The 18857-nt window shown below is 44.3% G+C and overlaps 1 protein-coding gene across 2 annotated transcripts in view; it reads left to right on the top strand.

Annotated features, from left to right (window-relative positions):
• LOC132378532 (N-acetyllactosaminide beta-1,6-N-acetylglucosaminyl-transferase-like) overlaps window positions 1–18857 on the top strand; it is a 97844-nt gene that overhangs the window by 18495 nt on the left and 60492 nt on the right. For both annotated transcript variants that reach the window (XM_059945501.1, XM_059945500.1), the window contains exon 2: window positions 8033–8122. In XM_059945501.1, the coding sequence (XP_059801484.1) occupies window positions 8033–8122 (90 nt within the window). The remainder of the gene's footprint in view (window positions 1–8032; window positions 8123–18857) is intronic.

Here is an 18857-nt window from a genome sequence, read left to right as displayed (position 1 = left end):
GAATTCTCCTCTCGAGGGTCACCCCAAAAGTTTATTCCATTATCCGGGACCTGCCGACCTACGAAGGGGCACTGGATGCCCTCAAAAGACAGTACCTGCGGCCAGTAAACACCGTCTACGCAAGACATCGTTTAGCTACCCGGCGACAGCGGCCTGGAGAATCGAGCACCGAGTTCCTCCGAGCACTACAGACACTCGTCCGAGCTTGTGACTGCAAGACGCTCACGGCAGAACAACATGCGGAGCTGCTAATGCGAGACGCCTTTGTGACGGGACTGAGGTCAGTGTACGTGCGCCAGCGACTGCTGGAACACTCAGATCTTACCTTACGCTCGGCGATCGAGACGGCCAACGCTCTGGAAGCTGCGCTGCACTACGCCGACGCTGTCCAGTCGCGCGATTCCCCGCCGGTTCCGTGGACACCTCAGACCCCGCCACCGCCGGCTCCCGCGAGCGAAATCGCCGCTGCCAGTCGCGATTCCACGAGCTCCCCGAACCCGACCACAGCGGCAGCCCGTCAGAAGCCTGTGCTTTGTTATTTCTGTGGCCATAAAAAAACACTCTCGAAAACGCTGTCCAGCGCGAGAAGCGACCTGCTCCAGCTGCGGAAAGCGGGGCCATTTCGCCAAGGTCTGTAAGTCTAAACTGCGAGCGGAGTGCAGCGCTGCGGGTGAAACGTGGGGGCCGCCATCTTGCATGCCCAGATGTGGGTGGCCATCTTTGTCGGTGTCAGCACGCCCCGCCCCCGACCCTCCGATGCTTACCGGGTACCCCGGATGTGGGCGACCATCTTTGTCGGTGTCAGCATGCCCCGCCCCCGACCCTCCGATGCTTCACACATCCCATCCAGCATGACAGCTGCGCTACCGACACCACTTGCAGTCTCTCCACTCTCGAGGTCCCTCCCCCGCTGCTGTTCGCCAACCTGATCCCGACTGTAAACCAGTGGCGACTAAAAGCAGAAGGTACAGTGCGGGGGACAGGGCCTTCATTCAGTCAGAGGTGCAGTGGCTGCTCAGGGAGGGGATCATTGAGCCAAACACAAGCCCTTGGAGGGCCCAGGTGGTCGGATGGTGGCCCCACCCCCCCCCCCTCACGAACTCCTATTCTCTTTTCCCAGGAAGTCTGTCACTGGGACCGCTCTACCAGTTTGGCTGATGTCCCCGGGGCCAGTGCTGCTCCGGAAACATGTGAGGAGCAATAAATACTCCCCACTGGTCAAGAGGGTTCACCTTCTGCATGCGAACCCCCAGTATGCTTACGTGGTCTTACCTGATGGGTGGGAGGACACGGTCTCCATCCCCGACCTGGCGCCCGCAGGTGCAGCAGACCACTACCCTGAACACTCTCCGGTAACTATGAACCCTGTACCCGAGGTGACACTGCGCTCACCAGGCCTTACATGGACTCCTCATGACACATATATACCAGGTGCCTCGCACATGCATGAGCTGGAATCAGCACAACCTCCGTCTCCTGTGCAATCTCCAATGTTGCTGGCATCGGTGCAATCACAGTCGGTGCTACGTAGATCGCAGCGACAGATTCGACCACCTGATAGACTTGACCTGTAAGAAACTTCGCCACATGGGGACTCTTTCAAACAAAGGGGGGGTGAATGTGGTGAACTATGTGCCTGTCTGGACACGCCCCCTGCTGACTGCTCCTGTGGCTCCTCCCACAGGCCCTGTATAAAGGCGATTCAGGTCTAATCCTCTGCCTCATTCTCCAGGATGTAATATGATGGTCACTCACTGCTGGTTCCTTCTTCAGTCAATAAAAGCCGATATCTCGCCTTACGTCTCAGTGTGAGTTATTGATGGTGCATCAATGTATAAATATGGGACCCTTTTCTTTATTATAGTACTATTGTGTTTGGTATAGTTTAAAATACTTTGTCAGTGCACTTTCAATATAAATTTATAGCAGGGGAATCATGTATTCGAAGGTAGAGCATTCCTGTGAAACAGTTTGTAAGCCAAAATGTTGTAAAGTAAAGAAGCAATTACCATAATTTATATGGGAAAAAATTTTGAGTGTTCCCAGACCCAAAAAAATAACCTACCAAATAACACATAAAACCTAAAATAACAAGAACATATAGTAAAAGCAGGAATAGTATTGTAACCCCTTAGCTTGTTCTCGTCTAGGAGGAGCAGCCTTCGGCCCCGCCAAACTGGGTAATCTGCTTGTGTGGATGCTGTGTGATATCCCCGCCTCGCCCAAAGATCAAACAGGACACCATATGCGATTAAGTGATTATAGTTTATAAAGATGACTATAACTAAGTAATTAATGATACAGTATACATGAAAGAAAAGAAAATAAAGAAAAGGCACCAAACTTATCAAAGTCCAAACCACTTCGTGCACAACCATTGGAGCTCAATTACTGAAGTCTTCTGGCCACCATTCGATCCCCTCCGAACTCCTCGACTCGCAGCTCAGGACCACCCAAAGTGGTCAACCAAGCACATCTTTCTTCGTCTCCTCTCATCAGGTTACCTCCTGACCTTAGACCCCCGCTTGAGGTCTGTTCCTCACCCAGTTTACAGCATCGCGTCCTCTCTCTATCACCCCTCGCGCCGATCTCCCCAGAAGCCCGCCAACAATAGCTTACAGACTCAGAAGAAAGAACAACATTAATCCCAATTCTCGTTATCAGTAAATTTTAACCCAAACAAGCTTCCAGCACTCTGTCACAACAAAGAAGCATTCCTACTTTTAACAAAACAAAGAAGCCATTTTGATTAACATATGCAGTAACAAAGAAAAAGAAGAAACCCACCTTTACAGTATGATAAATATACAGCCTGTATAAAGTAGAAATATTGTATGTATGGTGTAGTTTCACTTATCAGAATCGGGAAGACAGTGAGCCAAAATTGATTTGGAGAAAAAAATCGGCACATACATGCCTACACACATACACACATGCGCACACATCTGCCCGCACAAGACTTGATGGTCATGGTAGTCTTTCTCGGGTAAACACACATATAAAACTGGTGTCTTCTTTTCATAAAAGTGAAAATCCTCTTTGGTTAGCGAAAACAGGTACTAACGTAAGTCTTTTGTAACAGTGAGCTGTCATTAGGCGAATGTTCGAAAAACGGGGGGCCACCTGTACTGGTGGGAGTTAAATTATTGCTTCCTGGCAAACAGTAAATTTGCATGAGTGTATTGCTATTTACACAAGTAACAGACTTCTTTCACCTAAAGGGATATTCAAACTTTTATGTTTGTTTACCAGAATCACAATTACCCTAAACATGCTTATTTATTGGAAATGCCCTTTTCGTCACTATTCCCATGCATGGTTAAGTTATGTTGCTGTTAGTTTGTTTTCACAGTAATAGCTAACTCATTACAAACCTATGTTGAGAGGGTTACTTATAAACCAAGGCTTTAGCACATTACTGAACTGTCATTTGTGTTATATTTTTGATGACAGTTTAAGTTGTGGCCTCAGCTGCTGATTCAGGCCAAAATTTCCCATTTCACCATTTGGAAAGCGCACAGAAAATGGGAACAGCCTATGTTTATCTTTCAGATATTTAAGAAAATAGTGAGTTGGTAAGTTTGAGATAAGTGTACAGGGACATTAAAAATGGTGACTGTAAAGTTTCTAGAAATATGTGGTGAAAGCAGTAGGTGAAGGTAAATACAGGGTTCCACTGACGTAAATGGGGAAGTTGAGAACAAAGAAACAGCAGAACAAGTGAAGTTTATTTCTTCCTTAATTGAGGCAATCACAAATAACAAGAAGCAGGAACATGAAGATTAGTGCCAAAGAAATTAATGGAACACAAGCAGACAGTGGACATGATTGGCTTCGATGTTGTGGTTCTCTCTGACTCTGCCCCCAGGAAGGGTGGCATGACTAGTCAGGGAAAACGTCATGGCGGTGCTCCGTCAGGGTGAACTGGAGAACTCGTGGAACTGAAAGGTAAAAAATGTATGACCACATTAATGGGGCAATATTACAGACTGCCCAACAGTCCTAGGGATTTGTAAAGAGAATCCTGACTGTTGTAAGAAACATAAGATTGTTTTCATAGATGATTTTAATTTTCCACATATTGACTGGGACTCCCTTACAGTAAAAGGACTAGATGGGATAGAGTTTGTCAAATGTGTTCAGGAAGGTTTCTTTCATCAGTGCGTAGAAGTCCCGATGACAGAGTGTGATACTGGATCTGCTGTTAGCGAATGAAAGCGAAGGTGACAGAAGTCTGTGTAGGAGAACACTTTGTATCCAGTGATCATAAAGCTGTTAGTCTCAAAATAAATAAGCGAAAAGATAGCTCTGGTCCATCAGTTAAGATTCTAAATTTGATGAAGTCCCATTTTGATGGCGTAAGAAATGATCTGGCTAGTGTGGGTTGGGACAGGTTGTTTTCTGAAAAAGGTGTACTTGTAAAGGGGGAGGTCTCAAAAGCAAAATTTTGGGAGTATTAAGTTTGTATGTGCCTGTCAGAATAAAAGGTAAAGATAATGAGTGTGGGGAACCTTGGTTTTCAATAGACTTTTTTCAGAGAAAAAAGGAGGTGCATAGCAGTTGTAGGTAAGTAGGAACAAATGAGATACTTACTGAGAATAAGAAATTCAAGAGACTTAAGAAAGAAATCAGACAGGCTAAAAGAAGGCATGAAGGAGGTGAAGGGGAATTCTAAGAGATTCTTCAGATATGTTAAGAGCAAAAGGTTTGCAAAGGTCAAAATTGATCCTCTGGAAGACCAGAATGGTAGTCCATGTGTGGAGCCAAAGCACGTGGGGGAGATCTTAAATTAATTTCTTGCATCTGTATTTGCTCAGGAGATGGACTCGGAGTCTATAGAATTGAGGCAAAGGGCATCAACTTCATGGACACTGTACAGATTATTGAGGAGGAGGTATTTGCTATGCTGAGGCAAACCAGGGTGGTGAAATCCCTAGGATCAGACAGGGTGTTTCCCTGGACCCTACGGGAGGCAAATGCAGAAATTGCCAGGGCCCTAGCAGAGATATTCAAATCATCCTTGCGTTTTCTTGGTCCATCTGACACCCTCCCCCTCCCCCGAGGCAAACTGTCAACCATCTTTTATAAACCTACCGATCCCTGCGGTTGTCTTGACTGTACCTCTTCCCACCCTATCTGCTGTAAGAATGCTATTCTGTTTTCCTAGTTCCTTCACCTTCACTACATCTGTTCCCAGGACACAGCTTTCCATTCCTGGACATCAGAGATATCCTTCAAATAAAGGGATTTCCCTCCCTCCACTGTTGACACTGCCCTCACCCGCATCTCACTGTTGCCATCAGGTAGGAGATACAGAAGCATGAAGGCATTCACTCAGCGATTCAGGAACAGCTTCTTCCCCTCTGCCATCCAATTCCTAAATGGACATTGAAACTGTGAACACCACCTCACTTTTTAAATACTGTATATATTATTTCTGTTTTTTGTATGAGTTTTAATCTATTCGGTATACATATACAGTTGGCCTTCCTAATCAGCTGGGGATTGGTTCGGGGACCCCCACGGATACCAAAAAACACGGATGCTCAAGTCCCCTATTTAACCCGTCTCAGTGGCGTGGTCTTTAGGACCCGGCGCAGCTCTGAATCCGCAGTGTTTCTGTTCACAAAAATGATCATGACTGAAAATAAAGTGGAAGCAATAAAGCAATTGGAAAGAGTTGAAACGCCATCGGTCATTGGAAAAGCATTAACTACAGTCGGTCAACGATCAGAACAATTTTAATGGAGCATGCAAAAGGCCCTGCCTCGATGAAAGCTGCAATTATTACTAAGCAATGCAGCGGCTTAATTATTGAAATACATATGTTTCTTAAGTGTTTTATATGCATATAAAGGTAAAATATATACTATATACTAAGACAAACGTTTGACTAACTGACGCTAAATAATACCGGATGTACCTGTTTGGACTTCAAATCTGTTTTAAAGGTGGACTCAGGAATGGAATTTCCTCATAACCCGGGGACTGCCTGTACTTTTAAATCATCTCTAGATTACTTATAATATCTAATACAATGTAAATGCTATGTAAATAGTTGGTATACTGTATTGTTTAGGGAATAATTACAAGAAAAAAGTCTGTACTTGCTCAAGCAATGAGCGTTGGAGAGAGCACTTCCAGGTTTTCCTGATCCGCAGGTGGTTGAATCTGCGCATACGGCATCTGCGGATAAGGAGGGCCGACTGTACTGTAATTTATTTATTGTTATTATTTTCTTCTATATTATGTATTGCATTAAACTGCTGCTCCTAAGTTAACAAATTTCATGCCACGTGCCGGTGATGATAAACCTGATTCTGTTCTCCTCCGTTTCTTGAACATCAATGCTCACCCCATCTTCCTGCTGGGGTAATGCTGCCGTAACAGTGATAGACTTCCTCTTGTCTCAAATGTTGGTGCATGGGTCATAAGAGGGTCCCAACTGGTGATTCAGCTGTTACGACAGGATAGATATTTAAGCAGGAAGAAAAGTAGAAGCAGAAGAGTGTCTGAGTGATGGAGGAAAAGCATTTCAGATGATGGTACAGTCAGTTATGTTAAAGAACTGCAGAAAAGTCAAGGATAGGGAACAATGACTTGAGTTGCCTGCATCTCCTCCATTTCCCATACACTCGCGCTCACCTCATCTTCCTGCTGCCATAATAGTGATAAAGTCCCTCTTGTCCTTGCCTATTGTGCTGTCAGTCCACACATTCAACACATTGTGTTCCATGACATTGGCTATCTCCAAAGGGGTCATACCACTAAACATATCTTTACCTCCCCCACCTCCTTCCACTTTCTGCAGAAATTGCTCCCTCCACAATTCCCTTGTCCATTCATCCCTCCCCATTAATCTCCCTCCAGGTACTTATCCCTGAAAGCAGCCTAAGTGCTACAGCTGCCATTTAACCTCCTCCCTTACCTCCATTCAGGGCCGCAAAGAGTCCATTCAGGCGAGGAAACACTTCACTTGTGAGTCTGTTGCGGTCATCTATTGTATCTGTTGCTCCTGATGTGACCTCTACGTTAGTGAGACCCATCATAAATTGGGTGACCGCTTCATGGAGTACCTCTGCGCCATCTACCAAAAGCAGAAAGTCCTGGTGGCCAAACATCTTAATTCCCATTCCCGTACCCGTTCTGCCACGTCAGTCCATGGCCACCTCTTGTGCCAAGATGGGAGGCCACCCACAGGATGCAGGAGCATTGTACTCCATCTGGGCAGCTTTCAAACTGATGGCATGAATATTGATTTCTCCTTCTGGTTTAAAAAAAATCCCTTCCCTCCCCTCTTCCTCTATTCCCCACTCGTTCACCTTTTGTCACCTGCCTACGACTTCCCCCGGATGCCCTCCTCCTTCCTGCTCTCCACTTTCCTATCCAATTCCTTCTTCTCTGGCCCTTGATCTTTCCCACCCACCTGGTTTCACTAATCACCTTCCAGCCAGCCTCCTACTCCTCCCCCCATCTTTTTATTCTGGCATCTTCTGCCTTCATTCTCAGTCCTGATGAAGGGTCTCGGTCTGAAATGTCGACTGTTTATTCATGTCCCTAGATGCTGCCTGAACTGCTGAGTTTTTCCAGCAGTTGTGTTGCTTTTAATTTTTTAACAACTTTATTTTCTATTTAAAATAATTATAGAACATCTTCAGTTAGATGCCAACTCTAATGCAATTTATTTTTCATGTTGTTGGCAACATTCCTTTGGATGAGTAAGTCAAGACAATCTAATGTTCTATAAAGCTTTTATTGTCAGAACTAATTCAATGTCAAACTGCTGCAATGAAGAACCACCAGTGAGACTCACATACAATAGCTGAAATTCTGTAGAATTAAATCCATAATTGTACTCTTGTATCTTTTTAATTTAAGTACAAATTTTATAAGCTCATCACAACTTCACAAAACTTCAAGTGGCATATACATGTTTCCGTTATTTTATTGAAAATGGACATGAAAATGTTTATGTTTTTATGTCTTTATGTTTGTAATTTCTGTCAACTTTTAATACATTTTCATTCTGCAGATGCTCCTGGTTCAATGCCTGAAGCAGGTTGGAAAGGAAACCTACGTGCTGTAAAATGGAGTAACCTAAAAGACCATGATGGTTGCCATGGTAATTTATTTAATCCTTTAATTTTGGTATTTCGGTAGAAGCTACTAACAATTTTTTGTATGTAAGTGTGCAATCTCATCCTGGATAGTTTTATCAATTTTCTATAGTGAAGTTTAACCACAATTGTTTGTATGTAACATTAAGTCAATTGCAATTTACAGTTTTATTTTTCCTCATGAATTGGGAGGCTTTCTGCTTTGGTTACAGATGTAACCAGCTTTCGTCAGTCAAGATACAGTTCTGTTGCTTTCTTCCATTTGTCTTCCAAATAACTCAAGTTGACTCAGTTAAATAAAGTTGTGTTGTAACAACCATTAGTGCTCTGACCAGAAGAATGACTCAGAGAGCTATCACCCATTGCAGTATTTTGCTGTGTTACGAAATCCCGTAACTGGATCACTTACCAGCAAAGATAGAGAGGTCAGTTGAAGTCTGATGGTACTATTTTTAAAAGTATTTATTGATAAAGGACACAAAAATAAGATTAATGCAAACATACAGATAATATATGTCATCAATACTAAATCTAAAGCGTGGGTATAATAATAATCAATAAGAAATAGCTCTATCGTTGTCTAGGGGATAATGTATTGTCCGATGGAAAGATAACAGTCACTGTCAGTTCGTTCAAGCTGCAGCATTGTTGGGTTTAAGAGCGATGCGGTTTAAACTTGCCCGGGTCTTTTATGATGCCAATCCGTTAAGTCAGGGGAGCGGATTCCCCCATTGTTAGCTACAAGCTGTTTTCCGTGGTTCCAGCCACGGAATTGAACGCACGTGGCCTCCTTCAGATGACTTTCTGCTGTTACATGGTCGCTTAACATTTCTTCTGGTGTGTCTGAGGGACTGTTCCTACAGACCCTCTTTTATCCTGACTCACAGGGTCGTAGATGTCTATCAGTTTGGGGGTGTGCACTCTTTCCCTCAACCAACCCACTTTGCCTGAGGGCGTTCATGTAGTATAGTAGCTCAATCCACAAATTGGTCTCCAAGAGACAGCCATGTCCCGTAGCTTTACATCGCCGGGGAAACGAGCCAGCCTGCACGTCTCTTTTCCCATTTCCTGGGTCGCTTGACCCAACCCAACAGTGATCTTGCGATTCTCACAAAGGAGGGGGCTACGGACATAACAGCTATAATATATCTTACTATTTTGTGTCATGTAATCCATGTCAAACAATGAAATAATATTAACCAGACATGTATATCTTTCAATAAAGCATGAATTTTTGTTTCATCTGCAAACTTCACCATTCTTCCTACATTAGGTCAAAATCATTTGTTTTACACCAGGCAAGGGACCGAATGTTGAGCTCTGGTACTTGACTGGTAACAGCCTTCAGGTCAGAGAAACACCCATCAGTCATTAACAATTACTATACTTTTTACTGAAGTCAAAGGTAAACTAAATTTTGTTATCAAAGTACATATACAGTACCTTTTAAAAAGTATTTGCTCCCCCTTCCCGGAAAATGTTCATGTTTTGTTGTTTTTACAACATTGAAACACAGCGGATTTAATTTGCCTTTTTTGTCACTGATCAATAGAAGATGACTCTTGTGTCAAAGTGGAAACAGATCTCTACAAAGTGATCTAAATTCACTACATTTGTTATTAATTTAGATCACTTTGTAGAGATCTATTTTCACTTTGACACAAAAAAGACTTCTTCTGTTGATCAATGTCAAAAAAGCCAAATTAAATCCACTGTGATTCAAAGTTGTAAAACAATAAGACATGGAAATTATGGGGGTGGGGGGTTTGAATACTTTTTATAGGCTCTGTATGTCACCATGTACAACCCTGAGTTTAATTTTCCTGTGGGCAAACTCAGCAAAACTATAGAATAGTAACTATAACCAGATCAATGAAAGAAGACAACAAACTATGCAAATGCAGATATAAATAGATAATGAGAACATGAGATGAGATAAGGAGTCCTTAAAGTGAGAACATCTCCATAGATGGGCAAGTGAGTGTAGTTATCCCCTTTTGTTCAAGAGCTCGATGCTCTTGAACCTGGTGGTGTGAACCGTGAGGCTCTTGAATCTTCTACCTGATGGTAGCAGTGAGAAGAGAGCAAGACGTGCATGTTGCAATCTCTGACAGTTGCTGCTTTTCTACAACAATATTTAATGTTGGGAGGGTTTTACCTGTGATGTACTGGGTCGAATTCTCTAGCTTTCTGTAGGATTTGTCCTTCAAAGGCATTGGTGTTTCCAGATGGTGATGCAGCCAGTCAGTACACTCTTCACTACACATCTATGGAAGTTTGTCAAAGCTTTCGCTGTCATGTTGAATCCTCGCAGACTCCTAATGCCGTGCTTTCTTTGCAATCGCACTTGCATGCTGGGTTCAGAACAGATTCCCTGAAATAGGATTTTAAAGTTGATTCACTTCTGATCCCCTGATGGGACTGGCTCATAGACCTCTGGTTTCCCTCTCCTGAAGTCTACAGTCAGTTCCTTGGTCTTGCTGACATAGAGAGTGTGGTTGTTGTAATGACACTACTCAGTCAATTTTCAATCTCCCTCCTGTATGCTGATTCATCACCACCTTTGATTCGGGCCACAATAATGATGTCATCAGCAAACTTGAATATAGTATTAAAGCTGTACTTAATCATTCAGTCATAGGTGTAAGGCGAGGAGAGCAGGGGGCTAAGCACACAGCCCTGTAATGCACCTGTGCTGATGGAGATTGTGGAGGAGATGTTGCCCATCAGAACTGACTGGGCTCTGAACGTGAGGAAACATAGTTGTTTGTATTTAGAGATACATGTTCAAATTTAGGTCAAATTCTTAAAAACACATTTAAAACTCACAGAGGATTTCCATCTTATAGAAGATTTTCCATTTACAAACTACTTAAAACAAAGGAGTTCCAAAACTGAGGTATAGTTTCTGTAAGTGTAACATGCTGTAAGGTTTCAGAGCTAAGGCTAATGTAATGGCTTCTATGTAATGTTCCACTGTTGTAATGGTTTCTCTGTAGCAGCGATGTTTGGGTTATGACCAGAGATAACAGGACTTTGGAATTCAATGGCTATCCAATGGGAGAAATGTTGTTCTTTCTTGTGTGTCTGGGAGCTCGGTTTTTTGCAGTCTTTTGTCGAGGAGAGGAGAAGAGGGAAGATGTGTGTGGAGAGAGCTGGTAGACCACCGGATGAAGTGGACTGGGATCTGAGCGTCCGAAGGTTTGCTATGCTCGGAGGAGACCGATGGTGGAAGAATGACTACTGAGTGAGCTCCAACGTAATTTTGACTTTGACTTGGGCCCTTTTTTTTGTTTTGTTTATTTTCATTACTAACCCTATATTCAGATTAAGATTCATAAAGCCTATCATTTAATTGCATATGGTGTACTGTCTGATGTTTAGTGTTGTGGGTTTGTAACTGGGGGTATGTTACACAGTATCCACACAAACGTGATTACCCATTTTGGCAGGGCCAAAGGTTGATTCCCCAAACGAACACGAGCTGGCCGAGTCTGAGGGTTACATAAGATAAAACGACATACCAAGGATTTACAGATGAATGAGTTGTCCATTGCAGAAATAGAAGGCAAAGGAATGGATTCTAGTCACCCTGTATTTTTGCCATTGTAATCATCGCTTGACCATTGCTAACAAGCCTGACAGCTCTTACATTTTTACTGTTTATCTGCAATTTGGTGACTTCACACAGATGGTCTAAAAGCTTCTGGTGACAGAGATCCAAAACACCGACTTTTAATGCTGTGAGGTTTGATTCTTTGAGAGCACTAGATCCCAACAATTGATAGATCAGCTATATGATGTGCTATGTGATATCAGTCTGGTCTACAAGCTTCCTTGAATAAGTAACTTAGCCAGTGTTGTATGGTTGGATGCAGGCCAATTCACATAACCCCATTGACAACATGCTGGAGGAACTCAGCAGGTCGGGCAGCATCTGTGGAAACGAGCAGTCAACTTTTTCGGCTGGGACCCTTCATCAGGACTGAGACTTCTGAGTCCTGGCGAAGGGTCTTGGCCTGAAACGTTGACTGCTCATTTCCACGGATGCTGCCTAACCTGCTGAGTTCCTCCAGCGTGTTGTCCGTGTTGATTCGACCACACCATCTGCAGTGTATTTGTGTTTACATAACTCCATTGTCTTTCCCTGTATCTCTGAAGCAGTCAGCCCCGTGTGTGCTCTGCAGACAGTGCTGTTTATTTGCAAAGCTGCCCTTTTAACTTCAGAATGATTGTGGAATTAAGTCAAGTCAGACACCGTATAACTTCAACCAACCATTTCTTCTTTATTGCAACTTCAGCCGGCGAGAGATCTGAGATCTACAGTGGGCAAGAATCCCCCTCTTGTCAACACAAAGTACACTGCAGATGCTGTGGTCAAATCAAGACGTACAAACAAGCTGGATGAACTCAACAGGTCGGGCAGCATCCGTTGAAATGAGCAGTCAATGTTCCGGGTTGAGACCCTTTGTCAGGCTAAAGTTACTTCGTCCTGATAGGGTCCTGTCCACCAAGTGTCCAATTTCTTTCTGTCCCAGTTCCTTATCAAGACAAAGTCTCCAGGATTAACAGCGTGTAATCCCCTTTAGCTGGATCCTCGTCCTCTCGGTAGGCCTGGCGAAACTGATTGCAGACTTAGAAAATTTTGGTTAGCCTACACAAATATTTTCCCATCTCCTCTCCTAGGGTACGCAAATCTAGTTTATCAGGGAGAGGACAAGCTAACCCCGGTGTCCATGGGGTACGCATAGGCTTTCCATAAATGATTCTTGCCGGGGATAGTCCAGTTTTGGTTGAGGGGGTAACTCTCATGTGAAACAATGCCAAAGGTGAAACCTTAAGGCAGTTTAGTCCGTTTTCTTGCATGAGTTTAGTTATGGACAGACAGACATACTTTATTGATCCTGAGGGAAATTGGGTAAACTTACTTTTTAAGGTTGCATTTGCTTGTTCTACTATACCAGCTGCATGGGGATGGTGAGCACAGTGAAATTGCTGCTTTATTGCCAGTTCTTTACAAATTTTCTCATTTATTTTAGCAATAAAATGAGGTCCATTATCAGAGTTTATGGACTCCGGTAGCCCATAACGGGGAATCACCTCTCTCAATAATATTTTTACAACTGTCATGACAGTATTGTCAGTAGTGGGTATAGTTTCTATCCACCTGCTAAATACGTCTACTATTACCAGGCAATATTTATAGCAATGCACCCTGGGCAATTCAATAAAACCAAGTTGCAAACAAGGAAAAGTTCCACCTGGCAAGGGGGTCTTCCCAGGGGCACATGATATCCCTTTTCCAGCATTCACCTTTTTACACAATAGGCATGCCTTTACCCGCTTTTCAGCTGCTGGTCGGAAATCAGGGTGCCACCAGGATTGTAGTATTGTAGCTAGCATTCTGTCCTTGCCCAGGTGGGTACAATTGTGTACATAATCAATCAAGTCAGGCAGAAAGACATTTGGAACGCAAACCTGTCCCGCAGGGGTCAGCCACAATTGAATGTCATTTTCATAGTGGCATCCGATCTGGGACCACAATTGGCGATCCTCAGTGGGGGTGTCCCCCTGAAACGCACGAATTTCCCCTATGTCTGGCATACCTGTTCGCTGTGACTCTTGAACCATGGCCTGTCTACTTCCCAGGGATATAATAAGTGACCGGTGGAGAGTGGCTTGTTTTGCCACCTCATCGGCTCGAGCATTTCCCCTGGACACCTCTTTGCCAGCCCGTGTATAGGCAGCACATTTAATCACAGCCACTTGGGAGGGGAGCAGAAGAGCCTATAATAAATGAGAAACGTATAGGACATTACTAATGGGCTGTCCTGTGGGAGGGTGAGGGCATAAAGTTCTGCCTTTTAAGCTGATATAGTGATTTCATAAGATCCTTTTCAATGACTGTGGAGTCGGTGACAGTGGCATATCCTGAGCAGCGTTGGCCAGTGGGGCTGATAAAGGAACTGCCATCAACATAGAACTGGAGGTCTGCATTGGAAAGGGGTTGATCAGTCAGATCTTCTTGTGTGGAGGTGAAAATTCGATTACGTAAGAGGCAATCGTGCGTTGGGGCATCTAAGAAGGTGGCAGGATTCAAAGTCGTGCAGTGGGCGAAGGTCAATAGGGGGTTATTCAGGAGAGCCATTTCGTATCAGCTTTGCCAGGCTTGAGTCAGATGTTGAGTTTGGTGAGTATTGAGGAGTTCCACTGTGGAGTGCGGTGTGAGTACAGTAACTGGTTGGTGTAAGGTAATACTTGATGCAGCTGATACAAGTGTGTATATGGCTGGAAGACTCTATGTGCACGGTGGTAACCCTGCTGTCGCTGGATCTAATTTGGTAGAATAATAAGCTACTGGCGCTGTTGATCACCATGTTGCAAAAAAGTGCATACTGCAAATCTTCCGCGGTAAACACACAGGCACTGGCAGGTACGTAGCTAAGAATGGTTGCAGGATTTGGGACAAGGGCATGTAAAGGTGCCACAAATTCATTTATCTTTCTCAAGTCTTGCACCAGGCGCCATTCCTTTCTTCCTGGCTTCAGGACAGGGAAAATCGGCACGTTGCAGGGCGATTGGCAAGGGACCAAAATTCCCTGAGCCAGAAAGGAGGGGACAAGGGCCGCACCCCTTCTTCTGCCTCCGGTTTCAAGGGGTACTGAGGAACCGAGGATAATGCTTAATTCTTTTTGAGTTCAATATGGACTAGGGTGCAAAGAGGTTCATCTGACTTCGTTGGGGGAGGCTGCTCACAATTGTGGTGCTGTTTCTGTCGTTGGGTTGATGCTGGAGGCGTGTCTCGTCAAACACCCAGTTAAGCTCTGCGGGCACTCCCAATATTGTAGGGAACTGCTGCCACTGTCCTTTAGCAGTCTGGGCAAGTTGGGTCAGGATGTAAGTGAGGGTGCCCAGACTGTTTGCCTTATAACCTGGGTTAGTCCACATGATGTGCAGAACCACCAATCCTGTTTGTGCCAACGATAATCAGGAAAGTGAGCCAGGTAAGCAGTGCCCTCCTTACCTTCTATTTCTCCGATGACCGAAACCCGGTATTCCTTTCCTACAAGAGGAGTATAGTACAGGTTGTCTTCAATCGAAGTCCCGGTGGCATCATAACTGACTGTTACATGGAGGTCAGCTGTTGGGAAGGGAGGCACAAAAGCAATTTGCCCAGGTTTATTCCCCACCACTGGGGAGCGGCAGACTGGGAACACTGCCTTCCCCCCGTCAGTCCCAGCGTGATACCTTCATCTGTGCAGTGGATTTCGACCCCCCAATGGACAGAGCAGATCTCGTCCTCCTAGATTACATCCCAGGTTAGTGGTAACGGTAAATGGGATAACACAGGTTTGTCCGCAGTATTGAACAAGCAGTGGCGTGGTGTGTCGGTATATGTTTTCTAGTCCCTCAAATCCTGATTTGTTGCATCTGATAGCTGGAATTCCTTATCCTTCACTATCTCCTGATCGAGGGTCGAGGCGTTTGCCCCCTTATCAATCATAAATGGAATAGGAATTCCGGTCACTTGTAATATTACATGCAGTTCTTGGTTGAGGGACGTGGTGATGACCAGGATATCTTGCCTCGTGTTTCATGCAAAGGGATGATTCACGGTGAGTGAGGCTCGAGGCGGTCCATGGGGAGGGGATTCTGTTCTTGTTTGATAGGGACAATTTGCCTTTCAATGACCATACCTTCTGCAATTATAGCAGGGCCTGCCTGTTGCCCCGGATTGAGATCCCCCTCTAGGGGTCTGGGGTCTGGATCCCTGCGGCCCAGATCCACCATTAGGTCTTCCTCAGCTTCTCCTCCAGGGTCCTGGCCGAAAGGGGTTGGGGATAGGATCATACAACACAACACAAATTAGCCATTAGTAGTCGCCTCATACATTTGTATAGTACTCCGGACATACCGGGCTGGCTCTTGCTTACGGACTGAGGTTTGATTCAGAATCATAATAATCTCCTGGGGTTCCCAAGGGACATAAACCTCAATAGTCGCTTCATTTCCTTGTTCTCCTGTTCATGGATTAGGCAGCCGTCTAATCGGGTATTGCCTTGTGGGGCTAGTCTGGACCTCCTCCATTTGCTGAGTAAGTTCTGTCACTTCTTCCTCCTGACTTCTATTCTGAATTTCTCCACGCCCCCTATTTCTTGGATGTAACTTTACTTGCTCTCCGATAGTTTCAACGTACTCCGCATTATAAGGTGGAGGAGGTAGAGAGGGGGCAGATGGGCTTGGAGGTGTCGGGATTCTAGGATGGGCTCCCCACTCCTCATCTGTCTCATTCCCTGAGTCCCCAAGCAGGGTTGGTATGCCAGACATTGGGTCAGAATCCCGGGACCCTTTCGGTCTTTCCTTGCAGCACTGCTGTCTCAACCCTTCCTTCCTTCCTATCCACTCCAGCCTTCTGTTGCCTCCTCTGCTCTTCCTTTTCCCTCGTCCTTCTCCCATCTACCCAATCACATTCAGCTTTGAGGGTCTCCCAACCTCTGGGAGTTCCGTCAGACATACATACTTCTATCCCCCTATCACAGACATTATTCCTCCAATGGGCCAGTAAGGTAGTATTCCATTTTACATCTGCCTTATCTTTCCATTCCTTGATCAAAGACTTCCATTTTTTTCCCCACAGCCCTTTTTCCAAATTAAATTAACCGCTTGTTCACATGACTCTATATCTCAAGTCCCCCCCCCCCCACCCCCGGGAGCTAAATATCAGATCCCAAATGTTTAGTAAATGCTAAACTTAATATTCATAAATCATCCTCTGATTTAGGTAATTTTTCCCACTTACTCTGGAGGGGAGTTCCCTTTCCAATTGTATCAAGGGCCTGTCCCATTATTGCCCTTATTATGTTACCAGTTATTCTTATTTATCAAGTCAGGTCAAGTCAAAGTCAAGTTTATTTATATAGCACATTTAAAGACAACCCACATTGACCAAAGTGCTGTTCAAAGCAAGTGGCTAAAATCACAAATACACAAAACATAGACAAACCAATGGGACAAACAGTTTATACGCACAAAATACGCAACATAAGGGCCCAGACGTAAACTGAAAAAAAGAAGTCCCTATTCTATGTCACCAGGTGGGAAAGTTAGCCAGCTTGCCTCCCCTTTAATCAATTTCAACTGGCCGGATTATCAGAAGGCAGCTGATATGGACTCACTTTACACCGCACACTGTCGGAGCAATGCTGCCAGGATAATCAAGGACACGGCCCACCCAACCAACACACTTTTTGTCCCTCTTCCCTCCGGGAGAAGGTTCAGGAGCTTGAAGACTTGTACGGCCAGATTTGGGAACAGCTTCTTTCCAACAGTGATAAGACTGCTGAACAGATCCTGACCCGGATCTGGGCCGTACCTTCCAAATATCCAGACCTGACTTGCACTACCTTACTTTCCCTTTTCTATTTTCTAATTATAATTTAAATTTCTATTATATTTACTATCGATTTGTACTTCAGGGAGCGCGAAGTGCAGAATCAAATATCGCTGTGATGATTGTATGCTCTAGTATCAATTGTTTGGTGACAATAAAGTAATAATCATATGGTCAAATCCGTCAGGTAGCGGTAGCCACCTCTCCTGACCGGGGTTCCCAGACCTGACTTTTTCCTTAGGAACAATACAAAATACCCAATGCCACGTGCAGCCTTCAAATCTCGCTAAAACTGCTAGCCTATGTTCCTTTAATACTCACAAAAACAACACTCACATACTTTGAAGGCCTTTCCTCCTTTATCCTGAATTTATCTCATTAAATAATTCTCACATACTTTGAAGGACTTTCCTCCTTTATCCTGAACTTGTCTCATTAAACCTCAACCGGCCAGATTTCTGCTGCCATGGTGAGAATTTTACCAGGCTGCCAGTCTCATGTCATGTTCAAATTTCAACTGACCAAATCTTGAGACATGCGTAACCCCTTTTCCGAATCATCAAAGTTCAACCAGCCAGATTCTGTCACCCGCAGCACAGTGAAAGAGACAACTGCTTACCTTAAATCCTGTACCCAAACAGGATTTGTAGTCTGATTCCATCAAGCTACTGGTCTCAATGGGCGAGGGGCAGAATGCTTGGTCGGACACAAGGAGCAGCCAGAGGTAAACCCAGCTGCTCAATTGTGTTCAATTCAAGCCCCCTGTCACATTCAGTCCAGGGAGACATTCTCTATGTTGGGATCTGAGTCATGGCACCAAATGCGGAATTAAGTCAAGTCAGACACTGTATAATTTCAGTCAACCATTTCTTCTTTATTGCAACTTCAGCCGGCGAAAGATCCGAGATCTACGGTGGGCAACCCCTTGACAACCGGACCCCTGTCCTAGGATCTCTACCTTACATACAGATACCATTCCTTTTATACAGGCATTTTGCAGAGCTTCTAACAATTACAACAGTCTTCGAGTTACTTCCCCTGAAGCAATCAGCACAGCAGAGGGTTCATATTTGTCCCTCCTCGAATGTGGATCAAGCTTACTCCGTCTCGACCAAGACAGCTATAAAGCATGAACAATCTTAAACAATAAGGGGAACAATACAGTCTGCCATATTTTGTGTACATGACTAACTAAAAGTTGCTATTTTAGCAGAACAGCTAACAACCTTTTAGCCTTAAAAAGGGACAATCATACATCAAAAATCCTTTAACCGTAAAAGGGAATAAAACAGTAAAAAGACAGTACCTTCTTTACATTATCATGATTATTGCTTGCATTTTACATGGAA

Source organism: Hypanus sabinus, chromosome 20 (assembly GCF_030144855.1).
Source record: "Hypanus sabinus isolate sHypSab1 chromosome 20, sHypSab1.hap1, whole genome shotgun sequence".
Taxonomy (NCBI): domain Eukaryota; kingdom Metazoa; phylum Chordata; class Chondrichthyes; order Myliobatiformes; family Dasyatidae; genus Hypanus; species Hypanus sabinus.
Note: the sequence above shows the minus strand (reverse complement) of the source record. Positions and strands in the feature narration are given on the sequence as shown.